Genomic DNA, 27,147 nt, shown 5'->3' with positions numbered 1-27,147 from the left:
AGAACCGAAGGCCAGTCCTCTGATACTGCCTCCGGTATATGTTACGAATTTTAATATAGTATTTGGTAGTAGAATCAATGATTAAGGGGTTACTCACCTGGGGAATAATCCGAACGTGCTGTTCACGAGCCTGTGCAATCGCCGATTCGATCTCTTCCAGTGATCGGTCGATGTTTTCAGTCGTCGCAGGGACTTGATCGAAGTCGATGCTCTCATCCACACACCGTTTAAATCTATCCCAGTTTACTCGGTGATAATCCCTTCGAATGTTTTGATGTCTGCTCACGCCGAACCGATCTCTAGGACCACCGGAAAATGGTCAGAGCTCAACTCTTGGAAAACCTCCGGTTGAGAGACGTTGCTTCCCATATTGGTAATGAAATAATCGATGGTCGCATGGGTCCCAGATCGCGACAGCCGAGTTGGGGAGTCAGGGCTCAAGATATTGTAGTGACCCTCCTGAAGATCGTTTCCCAAGATGATCCCGTTCCGGTTACGTCTGCTGTTGCCCCAAGCTTCGTGTTTAGCATTAAGGTCACAGCCGATAATGTACCTCGTCTGCCGTCGTGTCAGCTTGATAATGTCGTTTCGATAGTCATTTGCTGAACCATCCCGTTGATTGACCTGCTTAGGACAGTAGGCGGCGATGATGTTGATAGGACCGACAGATGACTCTATTTCTACTCCAATGGCTTCGATAATTTTCGTTCGGAAACTTGGCAGCAGACAACAGGTGACGTTGCGCCTCACAGCAATAGCCACTCCTCCTCCCCCGGAACTGGTTCTATCTAGCCTCAGAAGTCGGAAATCGGAAATGTAAATGTTGATCTCCGGCTTTAGGTGGGTCTCAGTAATAATAGCGATGTCGATTTCCTTAGTGTTGAGAAAATCGAGAAGCTCGATGTGTTTGTTCTTAATCGAACAAGCGTTCCAGTTGGTGACTTTGATAAATTCACGGGCCATATTTGTTGATGAAGGATGTGACGGCTTGAATCTGTTGTGTTCTGGTACGACAGGTGCGCATGATAATCATCACCTCAGACATGATTTCGACCAGTTCCTCTGCTGTAAACGGTGAATCGTCATTAAGGGTACTGGCAGCGGCACCAGCATACGACAATCCTGGAACACGGGCCGATCCTTGGTTTGGTTGAGTTGCTGCTATGCTGAGGCGACTTTGAGCTGAGTGGCCAGGATTAACCGCTTGCTTGATTGAAGAGATCAGAGCGGAAGCTCGATAATTATTTAAAGGAAGCGGTTCCAGGTTCGGAACCACTCGACGGGGCTGAAGCGCTGGATAGTGTGAATCAGTGTTAGCGGGACGAAGACGAGCACTGCGTTGACGACCAGGCTGGTTTCCTATCGTTGACTTCTGACGGATGTCGATGAATTCTGCTCGCTTGGTACAGGTGCGGGTTGTGGCACGGTGATTCTCGCCACAGTTCGCGCATTTCGGATCGATGTCATCTGCTTGACCACAGGACCCAGTGAGATGGCCACCAGAGCACTTGTCGCAGCGCGGTTTCATATGGCAGTTTTTTGTACCATGACCAAACCAAAGGCAGTTCAGGCACTGTGTTACGTCACGATGCTGCGGTCGGTAACGCTCCTAAGTGATGATGACTTGAAACATATCCTTGATTTCCTTTAGAGCACCGATGCTAGTGGAACCCTTAATGAAATGGACCAGAAACAACTGATCCCGGCAGCTCTGATTGGTTGACTCTCGTCTAGTCATTGGATAGACGGCCATTGGTTTCAGTCCGCGCTGCATTAGTTCAGACTGAACGTCAGTTGCTTCGGATGGTGGTAGTCCTCGTAGTACCACCTTAAGTGGTTTCGCCGACGGCAAATCGTGCGTGAAGAATTCAACTCCTTCCGATTTTAAAAAGGACCTTGGTATATTCCTGCATGCTGGAGCACACGATTTTAGTTCCTACGCTGCACAGTTTGAAACGTGGCTGGAGGTTCTGTTGAGTGAGCTCGGTTTTGAGGTTGTTGACATCTTTCCTGGAGGTGAAAAGCGGGGGAATCCGCTCCTTCTTCATGATTGTAGCACCTTCAGAGTTTTCCGGCAGTACCGAGTACAAGTTGCTCTGGAGGAGACGATTCGTTGTTTCATCCGTTGGGGCGTTGGTTTGAGTGCGGGCCTTCTTCTTCGGGGCACCAGTAGCTGGTTCGGTTGTACGTCCACGACCCATGTTGAATTCCTTGGCGATATCCACCAAACACGCTAAAGCGTGTGACGCCGAATCCACTTCCAGCGCGGGTAAAAAAAAGAATGGAAAAAAAACAAAAATACAAAACTACCTGACTATAGCTAAAAGCGAGGGCGGTAAAAAATCACGTGTTGTTGGTACGAATGACATACACAGAATGAAAGTTTGCCTCAGCGAGATCCACTGTTTATACTCTAGGCAAGCATTCCCCTTCATTCTTCTTCTTCTCCTTTGTTCACGGAGACTTTAAATACTACGATTTCCCCTCCGTTGGTCGTCGATAAGTTGCTCGTTATTGATATCTCTGTTCGGGAAAGCACTCAAATGGACAAAACAAATGTATGGGAAAATAGAAACACTTAAAGTTTTCATGAATTTTAACCATTTACTAACCAGGGTATTCTATTGTATGGCATATTAAACAAATCTTACGGAATTTCCGATTCGTTTAGTATGTAAATCGCCAAAATCCGTTCGCGGCAAAAATAGTTATTAACGTTAACTTTATTTCATAAAAACGTGACCTGTTTTCTGATTTGACACCTTTAATGAAAGACGTAGTTCTACGTCAAAATAGTGGAATGTTCACGTGGACAACAGAGTGAGGGATATAGGCATTCCAAAGACAACTCTCCTCCGCCACACTTGGAGTTAAAAAAAAAATCATTAAATTTTTCTGGTTTAATAGTTTTCAGATGTTTCTTTGATAACCTTCTCAGGTTTCCCAAAAATAACTCTCCGCCGGCGCGATTGGAGTTCTATCAAGCGTACGAGCGATGAATTACCGAAAATATCTTCGGGTTGATTGGTTTTAGGGGAATCATCTCGGTTACTCGATATAGAGTACGTGCGATGAATAACGGAACACATCGTCGGGTCGATTGTTTCTAGAGGAGTTCTATCGGTTACCTTCTCAAGATTCCCAAAAATAACCCTTCGTCGCCGTGAGTGGGATGAATGAAATCTACGCGCGTTGAATAACGGAATATATCGACGGTCCAATTGGACTTAGAGGAGTTCCCTCGTTTAGCTTCTCAGGTTTTCCACAGTTTACTTTCCGCTATCGTGATTGAATTTCGATGAAAAAGTACATCGATAAATAATAGAATACATTACCGGTCCAATCATTTTACAGGTGTTGTGGCACATGAGAGTTCCGGATATTCGTTCGTTGAATGGCCGATAAATTGCGTTTACATAATTACATCACTTACCTCAGTGGATCCTGATTCTTACCTCTACCCACTTACAACTAGCATAGTAATTGGTACCTATTATTAAACGAAAAAATGGAGCATCGTGTTCTGTGGCACACAATTGGACAAGTTGATAACGAACAATGCCTACACTGCAACGTTGCACGTGAAACACTTAGGCTGATGTCACATTAGGCGGATTCGCCGCCGCGGATATCGCGACGGTTTTGTCCACGAGTATCAGCGGCATGGATGCGTCTTCAAAGAAGAGTAGCAGCGACACTTAACGGCAGCAGGAGACTTATATTCGACGATTTAATACAACCTTTTTTAGGAGGTATGAGTGGAGAAATGAAAACCAAAATTATGAAACTTTTCATAAACTATGTAATGTTTATCATGAACTGCGATAATGTGATAGATGTAGGAGAACTGAATTTTCATTTATGTGTTGAATTTTAAAATGAATGATGTAAATAGCTTTGACAAAACAACGAAATATACTTAATTTGCATATAAAAAAAGTGTACAGTCTACCCAAGCTCAAGTCTAAGTTCTTATTGAACTGTCGACGGATGTGATTCAGTTGTACAAAAATCTATGTGAAAGGTGCGCTATCTATATATATAAAAATGGAGTGATGTCTGTCTGTCTGATTCTTATAGACTCGGAAACTACTGAACCGATCGACATGAAAATTGGTATGTAGGGGTTTTTGGGGCCGGGGAAGGTTTTCGTGATATTTTGAGACCCCTCCCCCTCTCTAAGGGGGGGCTGCCATACAAATGAAACACAAATTTCTGCATTACTCGGAAATTAACCAAGCAAACGAAACCAAAGTTGGCATGTAAAAGTTTTAGGGTGCATAAAATGTTTCTATGGTAGTAGGACACTCCTCCCCCCACTCAAAGGGGGGGCTGCCATACAAATGAAACACAAATTTCTGCATTACTCGAGAATTAATCAAGCAAATGAAACCAAATTTGGCATGTGGAGGTTTTAGGATGCAATAAATGTTTCTATGGTGATAAGATACTCCTTCCCCCTCTCTTAGAGGGGGCTGCCATACAAATGAAACACAATTTTTTGCATTACTCGGAAATTAATCAATCAAACGAAACCAAAGTTGGCATGTGAAAGTTTTAGGGTACATAAAATGTTTCTATGGTAGTAGGACACTCCTCCCCCCACTCAAAGGGGGGGCTGCCGTACAAATGAAACACAAATTTCTGCATTACTCGAGAATTAATCAAGCAAATGAAACCAAATTTGGCATGTGGAGGTTTTAGGATGCAATAAATGTTTCTATGGTGGTTAGACTCTCCACCCCCCTCTCTGAGGGGGGGTTGCCATACAAATGAAACTCAAATTTCTGCATTACTCGAGAATTAATCAAGCAAATGGAACCAAATTTGGCGTGTGGAGGTTTTAGGGTACAATAAATGATTCTATGACGGTTAGATACTCCCCCTTCCTCTCTTAGGTGGGGCTGCCATACGAATGAAATACAAATTTTTGCATAACTCGAGAAATTTCTGCATTACTTCAGAATTCATCAAGCAAATGGTACTAAATTTTGCATGTGGAGGTTTTAGGGTGCAATAAATGATTCTATGGTGGTTAGATACTCCTCCGCCTCTATTAGGTGGTGCTGCCATATAAATGAAACACAAATTTCTGCATAACTCGAGAAGTAATCAAGCAAATGAAACCAAATTTGGCATGTGGAAGTTTTAAGGTGCAATAAATATTTCTACGGTGGCTAGACACTCCACCCCCTCTCTTTAAGGGGAAGCTGCCATACAAATTTCAACGGGGTCGATTAGAAGATCAATCAATGAACAATTATGCGATTGGATCCATGAACTTGCTCATAGTAAGAAAACGTAAATGTTTGAAGGTATTGATAACAAAAAAACAAATTTTGGGCGGGACGAAGGGTCAGCTAGTGTTACTATAAAAATTAGATACAATAGTTTTTTTCATATTTAAGAATTTTTATTTCGTTTTGATACACATGTTCACTTAAAATGTATTACTGATCAAACCAACACATATTGATATCTGGATTTATCCTATCCAGTCTTTGTATACATAAATAAGTTTGCATAATTTATTCACTATTTTCGTTCAATTGATTTAATTTTCATGTTTAAGGAATTCAAAGAAGCTACAATTAAAACTATTATTGGTAGGAGATAATGCAAATAAATCGAAGTATAACACGATTAGTTCCTACAGTGTTTACTCTCTCCTCTGCTTTCGTTTTCTTGTTCCGCTATCCAACTCTACTGGAACTTGACTGGTTGTTTCAACACGATGCTCATCTGTGGCATCTTCCGCATCAAAGTCATCATCTTCGTCCACATTTTCATCTTCATCCGAATTTTTATTTTCCACCTCCTCTGTAGCTTTATCAGCCAGTGTGTCACCGTTCTCGTCTGGAGAATTGAGATTAGACTTAGAGTGTAATGTATCTTCTTCTCTGGGCTCGCTATCGGGTGTGCATTCGTCAGTTTTTTTAGTCTTTCCTGATGGAGACGGTGATGCCTAGATAATATCATAAAATCGTTTGTAATTATTCTTATCTGTACAATAATGGTGTACTCAGGTTCTCTTTGTATATCTTACATATATAATCTTTGTTGGATATATTTGCTAAGCCGGAGGTATCAACGATTTAAGATAACAAAGATGAACAGTTTGACTGAGTACTATAATGTGCTACCTATATAAATGTATATAACTACCTTCGATGTACAAACTAGGTACAATATTATTGCTAGCGGTAAACCAATTACTACTACTAGGACGGCCCACATCCAAGGATTTTCATTGGCAAATTTCATCATACGCGAAACGAATGTCTCCTAAATGGGAAAAAAGATAGAACAAGCAATAGAAGAAACAGCTAGCTTGAATTACTACAATAATGTTGGAGAGCAGTTGCAAAAACCTTTCCACAAACCTCCTTTTTATCTCGTCGTTTTATCAAAAACCAAACATATGCGATGACAGGAATTGAACAATACACAAAGTAAGCAAACCAGTATCCCGGTTTGTATCCCATGTACTTCATGGCACGATTCCAAATTGTATGCTTTATGGACGTATTAATATATGAGAAAATACGAGATAAATATATAAACAACAAGAAATTGCTCGATCATTTTCCTTATTCAACATAAAAATGCGTTTTACTTTTGTAATGTATCATTTCACGTAACCCCTACGTTTCAACATTTTGAGTCCATTTCCACAATAATTACCTGATAAAATAGGTAATTTTAAATTGCGATTTTAATATTCTGCAGCGACCCCATAATAACAGACGGGTTTATTTACCCAAGTTTACGATAGGGCCCGATCGAGGCAGAATAAAAACATCCTCATAAGGTCGGAACGATCCCGAATAAATAAATAAATCCGTTTCTTTTACGATCATATGATTCATAGTTTTTCAGATAGGGAAACATTTTATTGCACGACGGTCGTTGTCTCTCTTGTTAGAACGGTAAAGAAATCCAGTTGCCTAGACCGCTAGGCAACGCCTCTCATCTGGTGACAGCGGTAAAGCATACCGCAAGTGGCGTCATTTCTGACTAGTGAAAAAAAAAGTAACGCGAAAGTGAAAATTATCTTCCGAAGAGCAACACCGCGAACATCAAACAAAAAGAAGCACAATCGGAGACATCTCAATTACAAAATATTTATCAGCTCTCCGAAAATAGAGCGAATATTAAAAGTGAGCGACAATAAAGCGAGAAGAAAAGAAAAAAAAACGCAAGTGTACAAGAGTGTGAAGGAAAGTGAAGTAGCAGGCAACAAATCGCTTGGTGTCGGATCAGTGAAAAAAAAGGAACTTTGTGGACTCTTTGTGTTTCGAAAACCGGAAAAAAAATTATATTTCAGTGAGTGAAAAAAAGCAACAGAACCCGAGGAATGTTCCCGTGGAGAATGAGGATGTTTCAAATGTTATTGATAAGGTGAGCTTTATTTTTTTTCTAATTTTTGTATTACAAATACTTCGGCTTAATCGGGAATAATTTCCACATGACCATAGAACATATAGGATTGACGCATTGATGCATATGCATTACATTCATTTTGAAAACATTTGATTTTGTGAATACATTTCAATATAATAGTGTATGTGGATTTTTAGGAGATATTATTCCAATAAAAACCCTAATATTGGCAGAAAATATCATCAAAAAAAAAAGTAAGGCTTTTAACTTAGAGTCATTCGTTCACTCTTGTTAGCAGTGTTAGTTGTTGTCTCGGTGTTATTCATTGGTTTTTTTTCTTTAATTTGAAACGAGAGAGTATTGCTGTTTGACGGGTGTACGCTAAGAGAAACGGGAAGAATATTTTGTTTTGAGCTAATGAATGAAGAAGAGGGAAAACGTGAAACAATCCAGCAGGCGGAAATATAAGATAAATATTCCTAGAGGAATATAAGTGTGTACATGAATATAAGTTTATGGCCCATTTTGACACCGAACGCTAAAATGTTCGAATTAGAAGAGGTTTTCTAGTTACATACTATTTCAAGGCTTCAAAGCTGAAATAAACATCTTGAGTAATTTATAAAAATTGATTCACAAATGAGAGTCATCCATTCTATTTTTTTTTTCTCGGCATTTGGAACTTTGTAAAGAACACCCTAACAAAACACTTTTAACAGTTCCGTTTTTGTGGAAGAATTGGGGCGGTAGTCATTCAATGAATGGTTTTTCAAGTCAATTATAATTTCTAAACTCATAAAATTTAGTTCGCTGTTGCACAATATATATTTTTTTTTATATTTATTGAAATAAACTTCAAAGAGTGTGAGTTTAAGTGGGTGAATGTTTGAAAAAGCAAACGTCGGTTAAATTATTGTAATATTATTATACAAAAATAATGAGATCGCGATGGATTTCAATTCACACGAGAAGTGAAAGAACGATTTATTTACTTCAAAAAAAATATTTCTAAAGATGTTGCCGAATGGAAAGGCAAATTTGCTCCAACAGTACAAGCTGATGATAAATTACAGAAACTTCTAGGTACGATCGAAATTTGCAACGAAATTAATAATAGGATAGAATCTAAATTCCTCGCATTTGAACGAAGAATGATAGAACTAGAAAATGAGAAACACCAGATGAAGGTGGATATAAAAAACCTTCAACATGAAAAATGCCAGTTATTAAACAAACTGAGTAATTTTGATGAAATAGAACAATCAAACAAGAAATTGGAGAATAATTTAGACCGGGAAATTAGCGAAAAAACTGGCTTAAAACTAATAGTTGAAGAAAGGCTTCAAGATATCAGTCGGCTAGAGAAACGACTCAAAAATGAGAAAAATTCGTACTCAGTTATTCAAAGCACAAAAATCTCGCTAGAGAAAAAAATTGAGCGCCTGCAGATGCAGCACTCCGAATCGAAAAAAGCAGACGAAATAAATACTGCCAATTGGAAAATCAGGCTCAAAGAAAGCGAAACGAAGCTTCAAAATGAAAGATACAAAAATACACAGCTAACGGAGAAACACTTGCTATTGGAAGAATACAAGCGGAAAACGTCTGGAGAAGTCGAGGAGCTGCGCACGTTGCTGCAAGAAAATAAGTCCGCTCTAGAACAAGAAAAAAGGAAAAACAATCAAGCAAAAACGCAGCTAAAAGCACTGATAAAAAAGAATCATGAACTCGAAGAAAAAAATAAAACGACAGAGAATCAATTGGAACTGTGCGCTAGTAATAACGCCGAGTTAAATAATAAAAATGAGCTTTTGGACAATCGATGTCGATCATTAAAGAACGAATTGACAACTAAGGAACAAGAAAAACTATGTTTGATCGACAAAAACAATTGCTCGACGGACGAAATAATGGAATTGAAAAACTCGATTGAGGCACTGGAAAAGAAATTGAATAATCACAATGAAACCAAAATGGAAAACCATCGTCTGAACACATTGATTGGACAGTTTCACGTAGAATTGAACACTTTGGAAAAAGAAAAAACGGATCTTATCGTTGCTGCTAAAAAGAAAGAAATGGAAGATTGGAAGAACAACGATATGGAAACAAAGAAGAATAATGAACCAAAGAAATCAAATCTGAACAGCAGACAGGAGTCATTTATAAAAATAAGATGGTAATATCAAACAAGCTATCAAACTAAATATCCCCAATATTTGGATATTTAAAAAAGGGGCAATGTGGGAAAATTTTCTGATTGATGTGGCTTTATTAATTTGTTTTTCTCTTCTCGAAACATAAAGTGGAATCAAAGAAGGAACAACTATTATTAACAGTATTCCATCAATTCTGTAAAAAAATGCTTATTTCGTTTGAAAAAACATTTCTATCTCCCATACTTCAATAGTATGATCAGGGAAATATGGGGAAATGCACTTATCGATTTTTAAATGTGTGATTTTGAATTTAAAACAAACACACTTTGGAAGTGGGATTTTTATAAAATGCAAAATTTGCATTAAAGTTTATGAGTAATTAAAAAGGTGGGTCAAAATTATATTATCAAACATAAAAAAGAAACATAATAGCGCTATAAATGCGAAGATAATTAATGGAAGAGGAATACACACCCTTCAAATAAATGATAATGGAAGAGGCATACAAACCCTTCAAATATATGAAGAAAGAAATAAAAGAGTGAACAAGGGGATGTTAATAAACATATTCTACAAAGAGATATTTTACATGTAGCTGCAAAAGCTCATCAATGTTGGTCGATAAGACGTTTTGGGAAATTTTATGGAGAAATGATAATTTTATTTTTTTTTCATTCAGAATTGCTAAATTACAGAATTGAAGGAATTAATTTTGATTCTATGAAAATTGCGAGAGCTGTATCTTATTTGCCTACAGCCAAATTATAACAAGAATGAGTCCATCAATCGCAATAATAGCTTTTGAATGTACCGAAGGGCTGCTGGGCTCCTGTAAGGGCATATAGGACTAAAACATTCACACTTTAATATTTAAATAACTACAAAGGTGGAATTATACAAAGTTATCTCACGAATTAACGATAATTAAATGCAAGGGAACTAAATTTGAAGGGAGAGGAATTATTACCCTCTAAATACATAAAACAAAGAAATTTATGGAAAAAAATTAAGATGCACAAATAACTTTAAACGAAGCTATGGTCTATAAGGGTACCATTCGGGGGACATTTAGAATTGGAGAGAAATTAACATCCTCCGAATATAAATAATTATTATGAATGATAGCATCAAACATAAATGAAAACTAATGAATATCAAAAGTAAAAGGAGGTGTGAGTGAGATAAATGAAAATATAACAGAAGCATAGCAGCTATTGAAAAAAAAAAATATATATATATATATATTTGAAAGGGAAAATATAAACGTAACACATCATTATTGAAAAGAATGAATGGATGATTGAATGAAAAAAAAAAATACGAGAAATACGATTTTTTCCCTTTCTTCTAGTGTAATTTCATCTTTATATACACACATATCAAATAAAGCTCTAAGTATATTCACAGATCCCACCTAGGACCTACAAAAAGAGGGGGGAGAGACCGCATCCACAGTTTGTTTTTAGGACCGGAACAGAGTGATGCCACACATCAGCAGAGAGGAGAAAGACGCGATCTATCAACAGAAGAATGGTAAGAAGGTTTAAAAAAAAACGGTAAAAAAAACATGAATAAATTTTCAATAGAGTTCTGGATAAAATACACAAAAAAAAAGAAAAGAGAGAAATTATGAGAAAAAAAATGTGTTAAAGAATGAGAAGAGAATAATCGAACACGTTTTAAAAAAAGTTAAATCAATTTTATTGGTAATTTGCTTAAAAGCTAGAAATATGAAAAAAGATCGGCAATGTAAAAAAAAACAAATCAAAACAATGTATGAAATAAAAACAAAGAACGAAACAATGTAAAAAAAAAAAAAAGTTGTAATTACGTACACTGTAAAATGGTCAAACTGGACGAAAAAGACGAAAATTAATTTTCAACGAGGAGCGAGACGTGGTCAGGCAGGCAAAGACAGATCTCAGCATACCGCTGATGGGAAGAGGAACGATTCGGCATCCCAGCCGGATGCTCGCAAGAAGAGGACGACGAGTCATGCGGAAGGTCGATGGTCAACGGTGTTGGATGTTGTGAGACGATGGAGCCAAAACAACATGGAGCAATTCGAGAGTCGAGTAAAGCGGGAATCGTGATCACCATCTGATCCTAAGGACACTGGAGTGAAAGTAGTAGAATTCATGATGGAACTGGATTCCATAATTGAAGTAATGACTTTGTACACTTTACGTTGAAGTAAAAGGTTACAACAGTCTCAAAAAAATGATTATTTATCGCCGAAAACTGATAATACTGTTAAAAATGAACAGGAGGCACATGATGTTTAAAGTATTGATGAAAGATGAACGAAAAGCCTTAAATGAATGGAAAAACTATATTGCAAACATTACAATTGAAGATGCAAATGAAATTCCAAAAAAAAAACTGATAAACAAAATTAATTTCAATCCAACAATGGAAGGCGTGGTGGACTTATGGACCATTCTAAAAGGTTGTTCTAGAATAGGACCCAGGAACACGCATCAGAGAGAAAGACAGATAACGTGACGTGAAGAGGAGGCAAGCGGCAGCCCACACCTAGTATCAGAGACCAACCAATTGACGAGTCACAGCGGAACATAAGCAACCAATTGACGAGTCACAGTGGAAGGTGAGCAGCCAGTCAGCGGACGGACAATAAGAACAACGATTTTATTTAAAAAACAAGAAAAGTTTATGCAAGAGTGGAAAAAAAAAATAATAACAAAAATATTATATTTATAATTATGAGAAAATGCACATGAGATAATGGTAGATTAGGATAAAGATAACATAGCAAACAAGATATTGTTATACACATTTATACATATATGAAAAAAGATTAATTTATAAAAAAAAAATAATAAAACAAATTGATTAGAATATATTAGCCTTTCGAACCAATTTTAGGGAAAACTCTTTTAGTTTCCCCTAAAACTCATTGAGTAGGGGGATATGCAGCGACCCCATAATAACAGACGGGTTTATTTACCCAAGTTTAGGATAGGGCCCGATCGAGGCAGAATAAAAACATCTTAATAAGGTCGGAACGATCCAGAATAAATAAATAAATCCGTTTCTTTTACGATCATATGATTCATAGTTTTTCAGATAGGGAAACATTTTATTGCACGACCCGTGTGAGGTCTAGTTTACGATAAGCTCGGGTCGATCCCGAAACATAAATAAATACATTTCTCCTGCACGATCCTGTTTGAGGATCGTGTGATTTATAGCGTCTAGTTTTAAGATAGGAATTTTTGTTTATGTTTTGGTGTTACGATAGCGGGGAGCTTATCGTAAGATTAGGTTTCGTTAAGAGGAATGAGAAAAATAAAAAGGAGTGAGTTTTGAGACACGAAAGAGGACGGTTGTTGTCTCTCTTGTTAGAACGGAAAAGAAATCCAGTTGCCTAGACCGCTAGGCAACGCCTCTCAATTCAGACTATTCTTTCGTTAATAATTGATCCTTAGAAAATCATGAAAAAAGATTCCGCCAAAAAGTGAAGCGATTGAAAAAAATCGGTCTTTGACTTGAATTAGAAACCAGACCAGTTAAAAAGTGTGTTCTAATTCGACAGAGGCGTTTCTCTCACTCAACTTTATGCGGGTACCGCGTAAAAAAATCGCGTTAGTTGGAAAATCCGCTTAAAAAACGCGTTAATTGGAAAATCCGCGTAAAAACAAACGCGTTAATTGGAAAATCCGCGTAAAATCAAACGCGTTAATTGGAAAATCCGCGTAAAAAAACCTCGTAAAAAACCGCGCAAAAAAAACCGCGTAAAAAAACCTGGGTGTACTTGTATATAAGGAACTTCCGTAAGAACATTTGATTCCGACCTGGGCAGATATCTGTTTTATGTAGAACGAACGACTTTTTGTAAATATTGGCGTTACGTAACATAAGGAGGAGTGGGTTTGTCTTGCGTTACGTTTTGTTACATAGGGGGGAGCATTCTTAGCGTTACGTAATTTGTGCATGGTGCCTATCGATATACTGAATTTGAAACACAGTCATATTGCCCCTCATTTACGGACTTGCATATGTATTTTTTGCATTTCACGGAGCTGCAGAACTGCAGAACATTGCTATGATCATTGAATATTTTCCTCAGCTGAGGTGAATATGGTACTACCTAACGATTTTCAATATCAATGTCCGCGTTGTTGATATTTGTGAATGTTTATCCGCCATTATAATGATTTCTATAAATTTATATAAGAAAAAAATGAAAATATGAAATTAAGGTTCATTTTAGATAACAATATCGGATAACGGAGACAGCGGATCGAAGTGTCGGAACAGTCCTATATATTATTCTTATATTGTTGGTGTTTGCTTGTTTACACAAAATTTCGTCTACACGACAATTGCGGATATGCATCCCGTAGAGATAGGTATGCCACATAGAGAATTTCGAAATTTTAACACTTTTTAAGAATATAGACTTCAATATATATATATATATATATATATATATATATATATATATATATATATATATATATATATATATATATATATATATATATATATATATATATATATATATATATATATATATATATATATATTTATATATATATATATATAAATATATATATATATATATATATATATATATATATATATATATATATATATATATATATATATATATATATATATATATATATCAATCGTAAAACTAGTGTTAATGACTCAGTTCGATTCTAATCGGTCCTTCGAATGTTCTTCGAGTTGTTGGCTGGATTTATGTTTATTTAGGAGGTTTGAAACTGATTTGAATCGAAATAAGGTCGAAATAAGAAAAGACCTTTGTTAGACACACATCAATAGTTTTCACCTTGGGGGATAAATATAAACATTTCCAACACTGAGTATTTCCGACGTCACCAATATATTATCGAAGAAACTAGAACTATTAGGCTATGCGTGCGTTTTTCTCATATGAATTACCGATCGTTTGTGTATCTGGATTCAGGTATCCCAATAGTGAAACATTCTTGTTACAGTCGATATAAAATTAACTCGGCTTTCTCTGTGTGCACGTAACTAACGCTCACAACCAAGGTTGCCCACTATAATTTTAAAAAATCAGGAAGAATGAAAATAAATATCAGCTTAAATCAGGATAGCTCATATTGGGTTGTCCGAAAAGTTAATGTCGACTTTTGAGAAAACAAAAACATAATTTTCAATCGAAGCATTATAATTTAATTTTATATCCATAGTTCTGTTTCACAATCTTTCGCTATCTTTCACACAGCCTAAACATTCTATCGTCCCAGAACATGTTTGCTTCCTCGTCGAAAACTGTTGCGAGCCATACATGTGAGAAACAGGTTGCTTGGTTATAGCTCATAATAAAAAATCCATTCCAAATCCCACCAGAAACAGCGTATATCTTGCTTCGGGCGAAGACCGCATATGTAAAAGAACTAATAAGCATGGTATAAATCGTCGCATACGCGGAAATGCTAGTGTTTCGCCTGACATTTTGATCGCTTATATTTTTTTCCGAAAAAACCCACAGCATCACTACAACTGTCAATTGTAGAGAAATCAATATTCAAATTTTCACTGAATTCATCGTCCATACTTTGGAATGAATCTTTACTCAAAAAATGAGGAAATCATATCAGCACTGGAAGACTTGTTGAATCTTTATATATAAAAGAAGGATTTTCCCAAGTGCGTGTAAAATATCATCACGGGAGAACGGCTGATCAGATCTGCGTCATTCGTATATTTTGCGAGTTTATCTTCACCCAAATTACAATGATAGATTACTTTGGAAATTATTTGAGATGTATAGAAAAATTCGAAAAAAATGACTATGCATCTTTATATATAAAAGAGAGTTGTTCCCATGTACGTATAAATCATCATCACAGGAGAACGGCTGATCAGATCTACGTCGTCCATATATTTTGTGAGTTTGTCTTCACCCAAATTAGATTGATAGAGTACTATGGAAAATATTTGAGATTATTGAAAAAATTCGAAAAAATTGACTATGCATATCTTTATATATGAGAAGGATATTTAAAATAAAAAGGGAAAATTCGAAAATAAGAGGTACGCATACGTATGTTTCGCTGTGAGAATCATCTTTCAAAGTGTACTGGTGGAAAAACACAAACGCATAAGACGCCAGGCTTGTACTACGATCAAAAATGTCATGACATTTTCTGGCGACAGTCATGTATGACAGTAACCCGGGTAAACCGATGAGATTCACCACTTCGTCAGCGACAGAACGAACGGAATAGCAGACACGAGAAAATCGAAAACGAACAGTCCCCCGGCTCACCACGGTCGGGCACGACAAATTAGACGGATTCGACGAAGCACCGACTGTTACTGTATGATGTTACTTTATGCATTCATGCTGTCGCTTGTATACGAGTGTAGCGCACTCACAGAGACTGTCGATTCTATTTCATACCGACTGTTATGAAAATGCAGTACTTTTGGGATGCCTGGTTCTGAGCATTCCTGCACTTTCCACCCCGTTCCGTTAATAACGAACAACTAGTGAAGAGTTGAGGTACAACAGGATTTTGACATCAGCCTCAAAGTTGATGTTGATCTTCTAACCGACCTTTTTCAAGGCTTAAGGTGAATGAACCTAAAAGTTTAAGTTTATCTGCGTTACCAACTTTTAGTTATTGCGGCCAGCGCCCTTTTAAATACCGGGCATCTTGAGGCCCCCAAATAATCGTCAACAGTATGATCCATTCACTGAAAAAATCGCTTTCGTTCGTTCAAATATGATCATACACAAATCATTTCCCCCAGCGGCATTCTTTTGTTGTTATGTGCTGCAAATCACGACACAAAAGAGGACGAGACAACTCTGCATCGGTTCGCACTTCATGATACACCGACATGCAAGCAGAACCATCATATACACTTTCGGTGCAGAAAATTTATTCTCTTCTTTGCCTCTAACATATGCATATCGACCTCTCCATGCATCATGAAACAACAGGATCGTACAGACTACGCAAAGCGAATGATTCATATTCAGCTAATGTAGCAGATACTGATTTTTAAGTCTCAGAGAGTGCAAACTATATGGTTATTTAACTCAATAGAGGCTAAGGGAAGGGTAGTCAGATTATATTTTCCATTCTTAACGCTGCTGTCCCTTGAAATATATATATTCATATAGACCGCATAATTTTACTAGCAACACCGCTATCTTTTCCCATTCGTTGCTCTCCGCAAATGGTAACCGAATGATGACGTAATTTTTCTTGTATCATTTATTGCTTTGCACTTGTCTGTGCAGTGGGTTTCGCTATAGTAGAGCGGGACGATATATGCGGTTCAAACTTGTATGCAGGCTTCGAAAATGGTTTGGATATGCAAACAACAGTCTTCGATCCTTTCTCGGTTTAATCATGTAATGTAATACAAGTGATGACTGTCATTCATACAAGTATCTGAATGATCCTCTCATATTTGGTTATACGTTCGTGAGAGGTTACTTGCATGACAACTTGGGTATCATTCGATTTTGATCGAAATCCAAACACTGATCGTCAATCATAGCATCAAAAAATTAGGCGATTGTTTCATCGTGACTGGGCCAATACATACGGGAGCAGATACAAATGGGGTTTCAGCGTAGCGAAGATGCACTATTTTTACGTACAGGTTATGAAGCACGCACGTACGCACACAAATATTCATATATCTTGGCTTTTTTTGTAGAATTCCAGCTTCCAGTGATATGGTACGATAAGCACTCGCAACTCTCATAGCCATAAGCCTGTACGTTCTGTTCAGCAGCGTACCGTTCAGCTTATTTTTAGTGCTGTTGCCCAAGTTGGGCCTCCATACCGGAGTATTGAGGTTGATACGCTGGCCAAAAGATGTCATCTACTGATGTTGGGTCCTGCACTGCTGGGCATTATTCTTGCGGTGGATTGAGCCGCCTTTCCACAAGCATACTTTACATGGCTCTTGAAGTTGAATCGGTCGTTAATAATAACTCCAAGATAGTTGAGCTCTCGTTTGGAAACTATAGCCTGTCCGCCTATTGCTTATTAGCACCATTTCGGTTTTGTGGTGAGCAATATGGAGTTTTCTCTGAGTCATCCAGTTCTCAACGATTCCAAACCCCTCAGTAGCTAGCATTTCGACTTTCTCGCATGTTTCACCAGTCACAGTTTGCACAATATCATCAGCGAAGCCAGTGATTTCAGCTCCTCTTGGAATATATAATATATCTTGGCTTAATAAAACTAAATATACACACACTTATCTCCGTTTTGCGCTCTACTCAGCAGAAGCCCTTTCTGTTAATATTGCCGGTCTAGATTAGCTTAGCTGTCATCCTTGGTGGAGAGAGTTTTGCTATCGCCATGTGAAACAAAATCACATCGAATTGAAGAGACTTTAAATTTTTCAGTTCATTCGTCTCTAGTCTTCAAAAAGACCCTGGAGAAACTTTCCTACTCGTTCACCTTCATTGCCTTGAGAAAGGCACTCGATCCCTCGCCGTCCAGCTCGCCCAGCAATGCTGTTGTACAGTCGGTGTCCTCACGAAGAATGGATGAAAGTTTGCCTCAGCGAGATCCCCCGTTTATACTCTAGGCAAATATTCCCCTTCGTTCTTCCTCTTTTTCTTTGTTCACGGAGGCTTTAAATCTTACGATTTCTCCTTCATTGGTCGTCGATAAGTTGCTAGTTATTGACGGCATGGCTAGAAATGCTCATAAATGCATGCAAATGAGCAAATGAACAGAACAAATGTATGGGAAAATGAAAACGCTTATAGTTTTCATGAATTTTAACCATTTACACACCAGGCGATTGTAATGTGTAGCATATCAAACAAATCTTAGGAGATTTCCGATTCGTATGTAAATCGTCAAAATCCGTTCGCGGCGAAAATAGTTATTAACGTTAACTTTATTTCATTAAAACGTGACTTGTTTTCTGATTTTTGCACCCTTAATGAAAGACGTAGTTCTACGTCAATACTTACAAAATTCAGGGAAATAGTTTCCCTGGTTTTCAACCGGACTTTTAAAGTAGCTGGAGCTCGTGGTTCTAAACGACGACACGGACACCTACAGCCATCGATGTTTGGCAGCCAGCCTCAACTTGGTTGGCAGGCTGAGGTAGAACCAAACCCGACGTTTAAATAATGTTGATCGTTATCCGATCTCCAACACACTCAACATCCCGCCGCCGCATGCCAGAATGAATATACGTGAAAACTTACTGGGCCCCTACAAAATATCCTCCGATCATATCAATCTCCGGATATGATCTCGAGTTCGTTCGGCGACAGAGACTGAAGACTAGTTCTGTCAGTAGTAACATACACTTCTCCATCGGTAAACTTATCGTCGTCCTAGCTAGTTGCCAGCATGAGATTTGGCGACATCTGTCAGGTCTTCTCGACTGAAGCATCGGAATCTCGCGGCAGCTACAAAGTCGTTGCTTGTCGTTAACGACTCGGCGAGTACCATTGACGTCATCGGTGCAGGCAAGTCCAGACACCCATGGGTACAAGCGGTCCGGAAGTACCTATTGCCTGACACTACCCTCCTGTGGATTCCTGGAAACAGGGGCATCGCATGTAACGAAGCGGCCGACTGGTTTGTTGGAATTGATCACACGGAACAATTCCTCAAACGGGAAGTGTCGCTAGAGGATGTGAAATTGTGGATCGTCAACTCCTTTCGCACATTTTTGTCCGAAAAGTGGCCCACAGTGGGAAATCAATCTCTGCGGAAAATAAAAGTATCCATCATCGGGCTGGAAGATGTCGAGGCAATGAGAGAGCAGCGAGTTCATGTACAGGACTGGACACCGCTCGGTGCCAAAACTGCAACATCCACAACTCCGTCGAGCACTTCTTGTGCGTTTGCCCGGAGCACGAGGACTTTGGAAATATGTACGGGCTCAGCGGAGTGTACGGAACGTCCTGAGTGATGATCCATTGAGTGTTGGAGCTAATTTTAACATAAAAGAACAGAGACGAACCAGCCTGCATCTGAAAGTCTTTTAAATGTAAACAAAAAAAAATTGAAAGATGCCGAATTATTGTACAAAATTTGACAAATCAGCGATGAATCATCCATCCACGAAGAACTTTGTTCCTCCCCCTTTACAATGAAGAGGAACAAGAATATATAGGCACCTTCTCACGGCAAAGATTTCATCCCAAGGTTGGTACCATGGCCCGAGGACATTCTTGCCAACCAACCTACAACAACAAGTCGAGCGAGCCATGATGAACAACAAATGAGAAAAGTAGACCTTTTGATATTCGAACGTGAGACCATCAACTCGTTATGAGAATTTTTTTATCTGGTTCGCACCGGTTACTGCGGACCGCCAGTGAACTTTCAGTTTTGAGAGCGTCGACACTGGACGTGGAAGTTGAAAGGTGATCCGGTCGAAACACTTTACCAGCTACTATACTTCTGTGGCAATGTAACCAACCCAGATGCATCGTGATTAAAAACATTTGAACTCTTAAAGATCTGCTCGTAAACCATGAACAAGATGTACTGCTTCTCCCAACATCGCATAATAGCTATCTTTACTAGTCCTGTAAGATTTGTTTATATTTATGTGGTCTCAAATGGTAAAATAAATATATGCAGATCTCAAAATTCACTTACCGCTTCGCGATCAATCAGTCTTTGTTTCAAATCAAAGGTTTGTGCAGCCCAATCTCTAGCAACCGCCTCATCATCAGTGATAATCAGATTGTCAAAAAGTATGTCGCTAGACATCGACCACAACTCAATACCAATCGCAGCCTTGAATTAAAACAATCATTATTTTATCTTCAAAATACCCATCAATTTCACTCACTATAGGGGTCATTTTGAATGGATTTGCATCTTCGAAGAAATCGGGATTGGGTATTTTTCTGGGTGCCCATTTGCCCTGGTAGTTGGGATTGTCAATAAGCGGAGAGCGCCATTTGCCTTTATAGTTTGGATTAGAAATCATTGGTGCCTTCCAAAAACCGCAACCGACCGCTTTTTCACATAAGGGATTTGCAATTAAAGGTGCTTCCCAGTCACCATCCATTTCTATGTCCCAATCCGCCGGTTTCTCAGCGTTAGGATCAGGAATCATCTCTTCAACGTCACTGAGCCAACCCTCTGGTTTAGATGCACTTGGGTCCGGAATCTGCGGTGGCTCATTTTCATCCCAATCATCAGGTTTCGTTGCTTCTGGATCTGGAATCTTTTCTCTTTCATCCCAATTCTCTGGCTTGGCATCTTCCGGATCATCAATCTCTTTTGGAGGAATTACGGGAGGTGTAAATTCCGTGAATAAAGATCCTTCATTGATGATTTTGTGATCGAATCGAATGATGTAGGTATTGTCAGGTTTCACTACAAGCTGATAAAGATGCGGCTGTTTGTCTTTGAATGGCTCATCTAGACGATCCCTAGAACAGATCATTGAACATGTATATTGAATTTCTAATGGGTGTTTTGAACTTATAATGTTTTCAGAAGAACAACAAAAATTATAGGTGGTTGTATCAAAGACACGAACGCTTAGAACGTAGGACTATGCATTTGTTTAATTTAATTTGCTTGTTTATCATTTCGAATATTATTTGAGGGATTAAGAATGAAAAGAAATTTGATCGTTTTCTCTTCGTCAACTTTTTCTTTGTTAATAACTCAACTGCAAAAACGTTCCAATTTGAGTTTGCTATTGAATCCGATAGATGAGGTTTTGACCTATCTTCCACATTATCAAATACAGCTGGGAATGAGTTTGCAGCTAAGTTAAGACCAAAAGAGAGAGTCGATGTAGAGAAATCGATGATGTCACTTACACCTCTTTCGTTTTGAGCTCCTCTTTTATAAATGCAAAGAAATTTCATAAATCAATCTTTATTAAATAGTTTCGATGAGCCTGACGATGTTAATTCGATGACCACCAAACGGAAACAAAAATTTTCCTCAGAAGATATGCAATATTTACATTTATTCTAGTGACAGCGTACTTTCTGTTAGAGCCCCCGCACACTACAGATTTTTTTTCAACCGACAGTTTGGTCGGATCGTCCTACTGGTGCAAAAACTGACCCAACTGAATCGGTGTAATGTGCGCACATGCATACCTCTCCGTACTGATTAAGGAGCCGACCGAACTATCGGTCGACAAGTCAGTCTGCAGTCTGCGGGGGCTCTTAGAGATGGGCAAACCGTTCACGAACGATACGAAAAAACTAGTTCGCCGAAAAGAGTGAACGAACGGTCGTTCTTTTTCAAAGAACGGTAATTCTTCCCACGAACTGATTGCGATCGAACGGATTGTGAACAAACTGATTCCGAAAGAACGGTTTGCGAGTGAATTGTTTGAGAGCGAACTGATTGAGAGTGCACTGTTTGTGAACGAACTGTTTGCGAGTGAACTGTATGGGAAAGAACTGTTTAAGAAAGAACTGATTGAGAGTGAACTGTTTGGGAACGAACTGTTTAAGAACGAAGTGTTTGCAAAACTATATATTTTCAATTCCATGTATTCTTTCAATTCTGCGTAACATTCATATACTTCCTGATTATCAGAAAAAAAATCTGAGAGAAGCTGGGGCGATTAACATAAAAATCTACATAAAATCTTATAATGTGGACAAGTAGAGAAAAAAGTTTTTTCGTTGCTTTCAATCCATTGTTTAGCATATTGAGTGTACGTGTTATCGTCATTGTTCGTATGATTGATTGTTAGTGAAAACCGCTGCTCATTTTTTTCTCGGAATGAACATTATGAAATATGATCTTACATGGAACCTGTATGTTGTTCAAACAGAAAATATGAAAAATTGCACACATTTTGTGCGCATCAAATTATTACATATATTTTTTTGTCGGCCGATAAACATATTTTACATACAGTTTGCGACTTTCAGAAAAGGAGCAGCTTATCTTTATTTAGATGAACGGTTAGTGACTGAACCGTTCATCAAAGTGAACTGTTTTGCCCATCTCTACTTACTGTGCAAGGGTGGCGTTTACGCCGCAAATATTCTCTTTTGGTTATCCCCTTCGTTGTTTCTATTCTTAATGAAACACGTAGTCCTATGTCAAAAACTAACGCAAACTCACCTTTAGTCTTCATGAATATGGTACACTAACAACATTCGTAAATTTCTTGGTAAAAAAATCGATTCCGAATAAAGTCGATGACAAATACACAAATTCAACTACCGTGTGCGTGACAATGTTTGCACCATCGTACAAATAAGGTTCCTATTTCACCTGTGCATACAATGGACCTGATCACGAACGTCACTTCACGGTGAAAACGAAGTGAATTGTATACAACGTTATTACGGCTGTCACCGTGTTTGTAGAATCCGGAAAAGTTCATCCGTCGTGACAATTTTGTTGAACTCGGTGTTATTATGAATACCACGATACTGTCACGTCACGGGGAAAAACAAGTATATTTGTCACTTGTGTTTTAGATGGTGAAAGCTAGTAACGCGGAATGGAGTAAGTTTAATTTCGGATTTATTTAGCTTTTTTGCTAACATTTTTGCATTTTGAATCTTGTCTTGCTTTTTAAGAAAGAAAAGATAAACAAACAGCAATTTACCCGCTTGGTGGCATTTTTAGAACGAAATCCTAATGTATCCATAGGCCGTAATTTTGTAAATTTGTTTATTCGGATTCGATAATTGCGCTATGGGATGTAATTGAGAACTAAAAATATAGCTCCCGTAGACCGATTGAAACTTGGCGAAAGGTCTAAATTCGATTGTCCTAAATGAATATAATTTTTTTGTTTCTATTTTAAGGATTAGATTCACAGAGAGTAGCAACCGCATAAAATGGCTATGGAGGCCATTGGCCCAAAACGATAATTATGATTAATTATGTATAATATTGTTTTGTTGATATTTTGAATATAAATTAATAACTGTAATGTTTTTACAACATTGCAGAGCTGATTTTTGTAATTCAAACATTCGCAATTGGTGGAAAAGACCAATAGATATTAACAGATATTTTCAACGATGTTGTTTTGAAGACATACTTTGAATGAAGGAATATTAAAGTTTCAAATAAGGAAAATAATGAATCTATTTTTGAAAATCTTTTAAATTAATAATTTTTAAATTATTCTCTAGTTCTTTTTCCATACTTTTGATATCCGTCTAAAGAAAATCTGAATCATTTTCTGCTTTTGGCAAATACCTTGAAATTCATCAGATGTTTCATATGAAAATTATGCTTCTAACCGACGCTACTGACCAGTTTCTTTTTAAATAATTATATCACCATAGAGAAATAAATATCAAATTACACGAGAATGGGAAGGATAAGAGGATTAAACTTCAGAATCCCATATTGGAATAGCTCAGATTATACTGATCATGAGATGGATAAATTCGGGTTTATTCATCTTTATTCATCAAAATTGTAGAAACGGTTGTTAAAAAATATTTTCACGTTGACCTATACTAAATACTTCTAACTATTCAAACGAGTAAACGAGATATCGATTATTAAACTCATGATAGTCATGCTTTATCTCTAGAGTAATTTATAGAAAGAGGAAATAAAATTACATTCCCATATGTTCAACAACTACATTATTCAAGAGCAACCAAGTATTCCTCCTCATCTTTGAACCAACGTTTGATTCAGCAAACTAATGCACCAAGCAAATGATTCATGGAATGAGCCCGAATAGTTGGCATTGAAATACCGAATCATCGAGGTATTATCGCAAACTTATCATTCTAAAACATACGTTCAATTAAATGAAATATTATCTCATACACTTATTAATTTTACCTACATAACTTTCAAACGTCCGAAATTATGAAATCGATACAACGTTCAAACGCCCGAAATTATGCAACTGACATGTCTGTTATAAACGGGAATGAACTCTTTCACTTCACGGAGTTTATTTTTACACGCAACTGTCCGTGACAATGATGATAGACACAAAAAGAATAAGTGAAATGTAAGTGACGTGAAAGCTTTTGTGACAGGGAAGTCCGTGATCAGGCCCAATGCGTTGGTTTTCTTTGCATGCATGTAAGCTATAATTCATATCATGGTAGCTCGTGTCATAAACAAAACACAGTAGACTTCCAAGATGGTTGAAGAGTGCTTTTAGCGAGTTGGCCAACCTTAGGATATACTTCTAGGCGCCTTGCGTTATATAGTCTGATTTGTTTATATTTGCGACGACAAATGTACAGTGTCGACGTCTGGTGGCGATATTATGGCTTGGGAGGTAAATTATTCTCTATCAGATCAGAAGGGCCAAGTGCAATGTAAAATATAAAAGACGGGTGGGTAATGTCGGGGACATAACCGGAGTGACGTAGGACTATACAAAGGGGACAACTTTTGCTAAATATATATTTCAAATATATTGTTTTATTTTCTTCTCCTTCGTGAATACCTACCTATCTACCTGAAAAATGGATTAGTTTACTGTTTACTCTTTATGAGCATGTTGGGAGTTCTGAAAAGAACTCTTGGTGTTGTGTTTTAGCGTTTTTTTTTACAAACTTGATTCTTGATTTTTTTCTGAAGGCTTTGTACTTATTAAATGTTCAAAGCCGGGCATCTTTCGGCGTATGCACATATCGTACAATCAAAATGATGGCTGTGATAGGGAATGCATAGGTGGTCATCAGCTCATTCACTATCATATATTTCACTATTGAGCATATTATCGTCCCTTAAACTGTGGTTTCGGAGACGATGAATTGTAAGATTTGTAGTCTCCGAAAACAAAATAATTAAAAATGAAACAGAACTGAGGTTTTGGAGACGAACTCTACGATCTGTCGAGAAATAAACGAGCTAGAAGCGTTCTGAAAAACCAACAGTAAATACAGGGACGGATGACCTTCGGATTAAAGTCCTTTAAAATAAGAACAGAGCAGCAGGAAATACATAGCTCATCATGTTGCTCCTTAGTTATTTTTCTATACAATGCAGATGTAACGTCCGTCAATTTTCAACATCAGTTATCAACCAAAGAAAGCAGTTCTTGCTACCGAGAAATTTCGTTAATGCCATCCTGCATACAATGTGTTGTAATTTGAAGCCACTTTTAATTCGGAAACCATGTATGGGTTTGTGAAAACTGAATGATCAATTTAAAAGACCTCAGCCACCAATAAGCTCAAGAACAAGCATAAACAAAATAAATCGGTTTATATTATATGTCATATTATGTCACTTTAGAATGCATTGTGAAATATATTGTGAAAAACTTTTAATAACTCTTCTTTGAAAGGTTTAATGGCCCTGAAAAAGGCCGTGTTTTACGGTGGCTGGTTTTGCCACCAAAGCAGTCTGTATAAACAAACTTTTTCCTTCTACCTGCTGCTTTTTTGCGATTGCGTTTGCCACTCGCTGAAACTAGTTGTTGCCACCGAACCGAATGTGCTCTGTTCTGTAGGCGGGTTTTCTTATTGTCGTGAGCAGCTTTGAAAGCCAACTCGAGCACTCCTGCGGGCGAAATTCTATAACCGCTATTAGGTATACTGGTGCTCCGGCACCAATCCGTTGATGCGATGTGATGTGAAACGATGCCATACAATCGAACTGATTTACGGTTTGAAAGAGAATGATATATTTTTCTGCGGGTCCGCGCGTTTTGTACTTTGGCGGTACACGCTCACAGGATAGAGATAAATCAGCAGACTCAGCCAAAGGGGCGAGTCCAACGAGACGAACGAATGAGCGTTAAAAGGCAGCGGTGGCAAAAAAAATCATTCATTACGATTTGTTCGCTCGTTGGATTCACATGCAGTTGTTTCTAACAAACACGAAGGTACCGAAGACTAGTGGAATAATGGAAAAGCCGCCAAAAAGTTCGACACGGCGCAGAAGAATATCTCGGAAACCGACAAGAAGGAGGAGAAGGAATCATATGCTATCTACATCATAAGGTGCTGCATCCGGATCATCCCGATACCGGTTTCTCATCGAAGGCGATGAGCGTCATGGGCTTCGTCAATGCATCTTTGAGCGTATCGTAGCGGAAGCCCCGCGTCTGACCCACTACAATAAGTGGACAACCATTACGGCGAGGGAAATTCAGATCGCAATCAGTCTGTTGCTGCCCGGTGAACTTGCATGCGGTTTCCGAAGGTACCAAAGCGGTGAAGAAGTATACCAGCTCCAAATAAAGAGCGTTTTCCGACTGCTGATTCGAAAGCAAACACTAAAAAGGGTCCTTTTCAGGACCACAAAATCATCTTTAATCTAAAGAGTTTATTGTTTTGTTATCACTCGATATACCCATCTTGTTCGGCTAAACCTTCCTGTTTAGCGATTGCGTTTGCCACTCGCCACAGGATTCACAGTTGGAAAATTTCTTCCCATCCAGCTTGGGACATATTGTACTGTAAATTACATTTAATGCGATATGCCGAAGCACCACTCAGTGTCGCATTGAAGGCAATTTTAACCTGTAATTAAACATTTGCGATGACAGTGGTACAGCTTTCACAGTTGGAAAATTTTATCCCATCCAGCTTGGGACATGTTGGGTCATAACTTGGACCCCGAACTCCATGTTTACAAAAATGTCCAACTAAATATGTCGCATTACAGGTCCGTCCAATTAGCTAAATGTCGAA

General features: G+C 38.0%; 2 protein-coding genes across 3 annotated transcripts in view; both read right to left on the bottom strand.

The window, feature by feature from the left end:
* The window catches only part of LOC129775347 (uncharacterized), a 78,768-nt gene that overhangs the window by 19,212 nt on the left and 32,409 nt on the right, over positions 1-27,147 (bottom strand). The gene's annotated exons all lie outside the window — the stretch shown is intronic.
* The window catches only part of LOC129775346 (calnexin-like), a 34,644-nt gene continuing 12,888 nt past the window's right edge, over positions 5,392-27,147 (bottom strand). The window contains exons 4-7 of one of the 2 annotated variants that reach the window (XM_055780011.1): positions 20,370-20,958; positions 20,174-20,314; positions 6,166-6,285; positions 5,392-5,965 (exon numbers count right to left, since the gene is read on the bottom strand). In XM_055780011.1, coding sequence (XP_055635986.1) covers positions 5,660-5,965; positions 6,166-6,285; positions 20,174-20,314; positions 20,370-20,958 — 1,156 coding nt within the window. In that variant the 3' untranslated portion in view covers positions 5,392-5,659. Of the gene's footprint in view, positions 5,966-6,165; positions 6,286-6,383; positions 6,516-20,173; positions 20,315-20,369; positions 20,959-27,147 lie in introns of both variants that reach the window. The other variant, XM_055780010.1, reaches the window with a different exon arrangement.

Source organism: Toxorhynchites rutilus, chromosome 3 (genome assembly GCF_029784135.1).
Source record: "Toxorhynchites rutilus septentrionalis strain SRP chromosome 3, ASM2978413v1, whole genome shotgun sequence".
Classification (NCBI taxonomy): Eukaryota; Metazoa; Arthropoda; class Insecta; order Diptera; family Culicidae; genus Toxorhynchites; species Toxorhynchites rutilus.
Note: the sequence above shows the minus strand (reverse complement) of the source record. Positions and strands in the feature narration are given on the sequence as shown.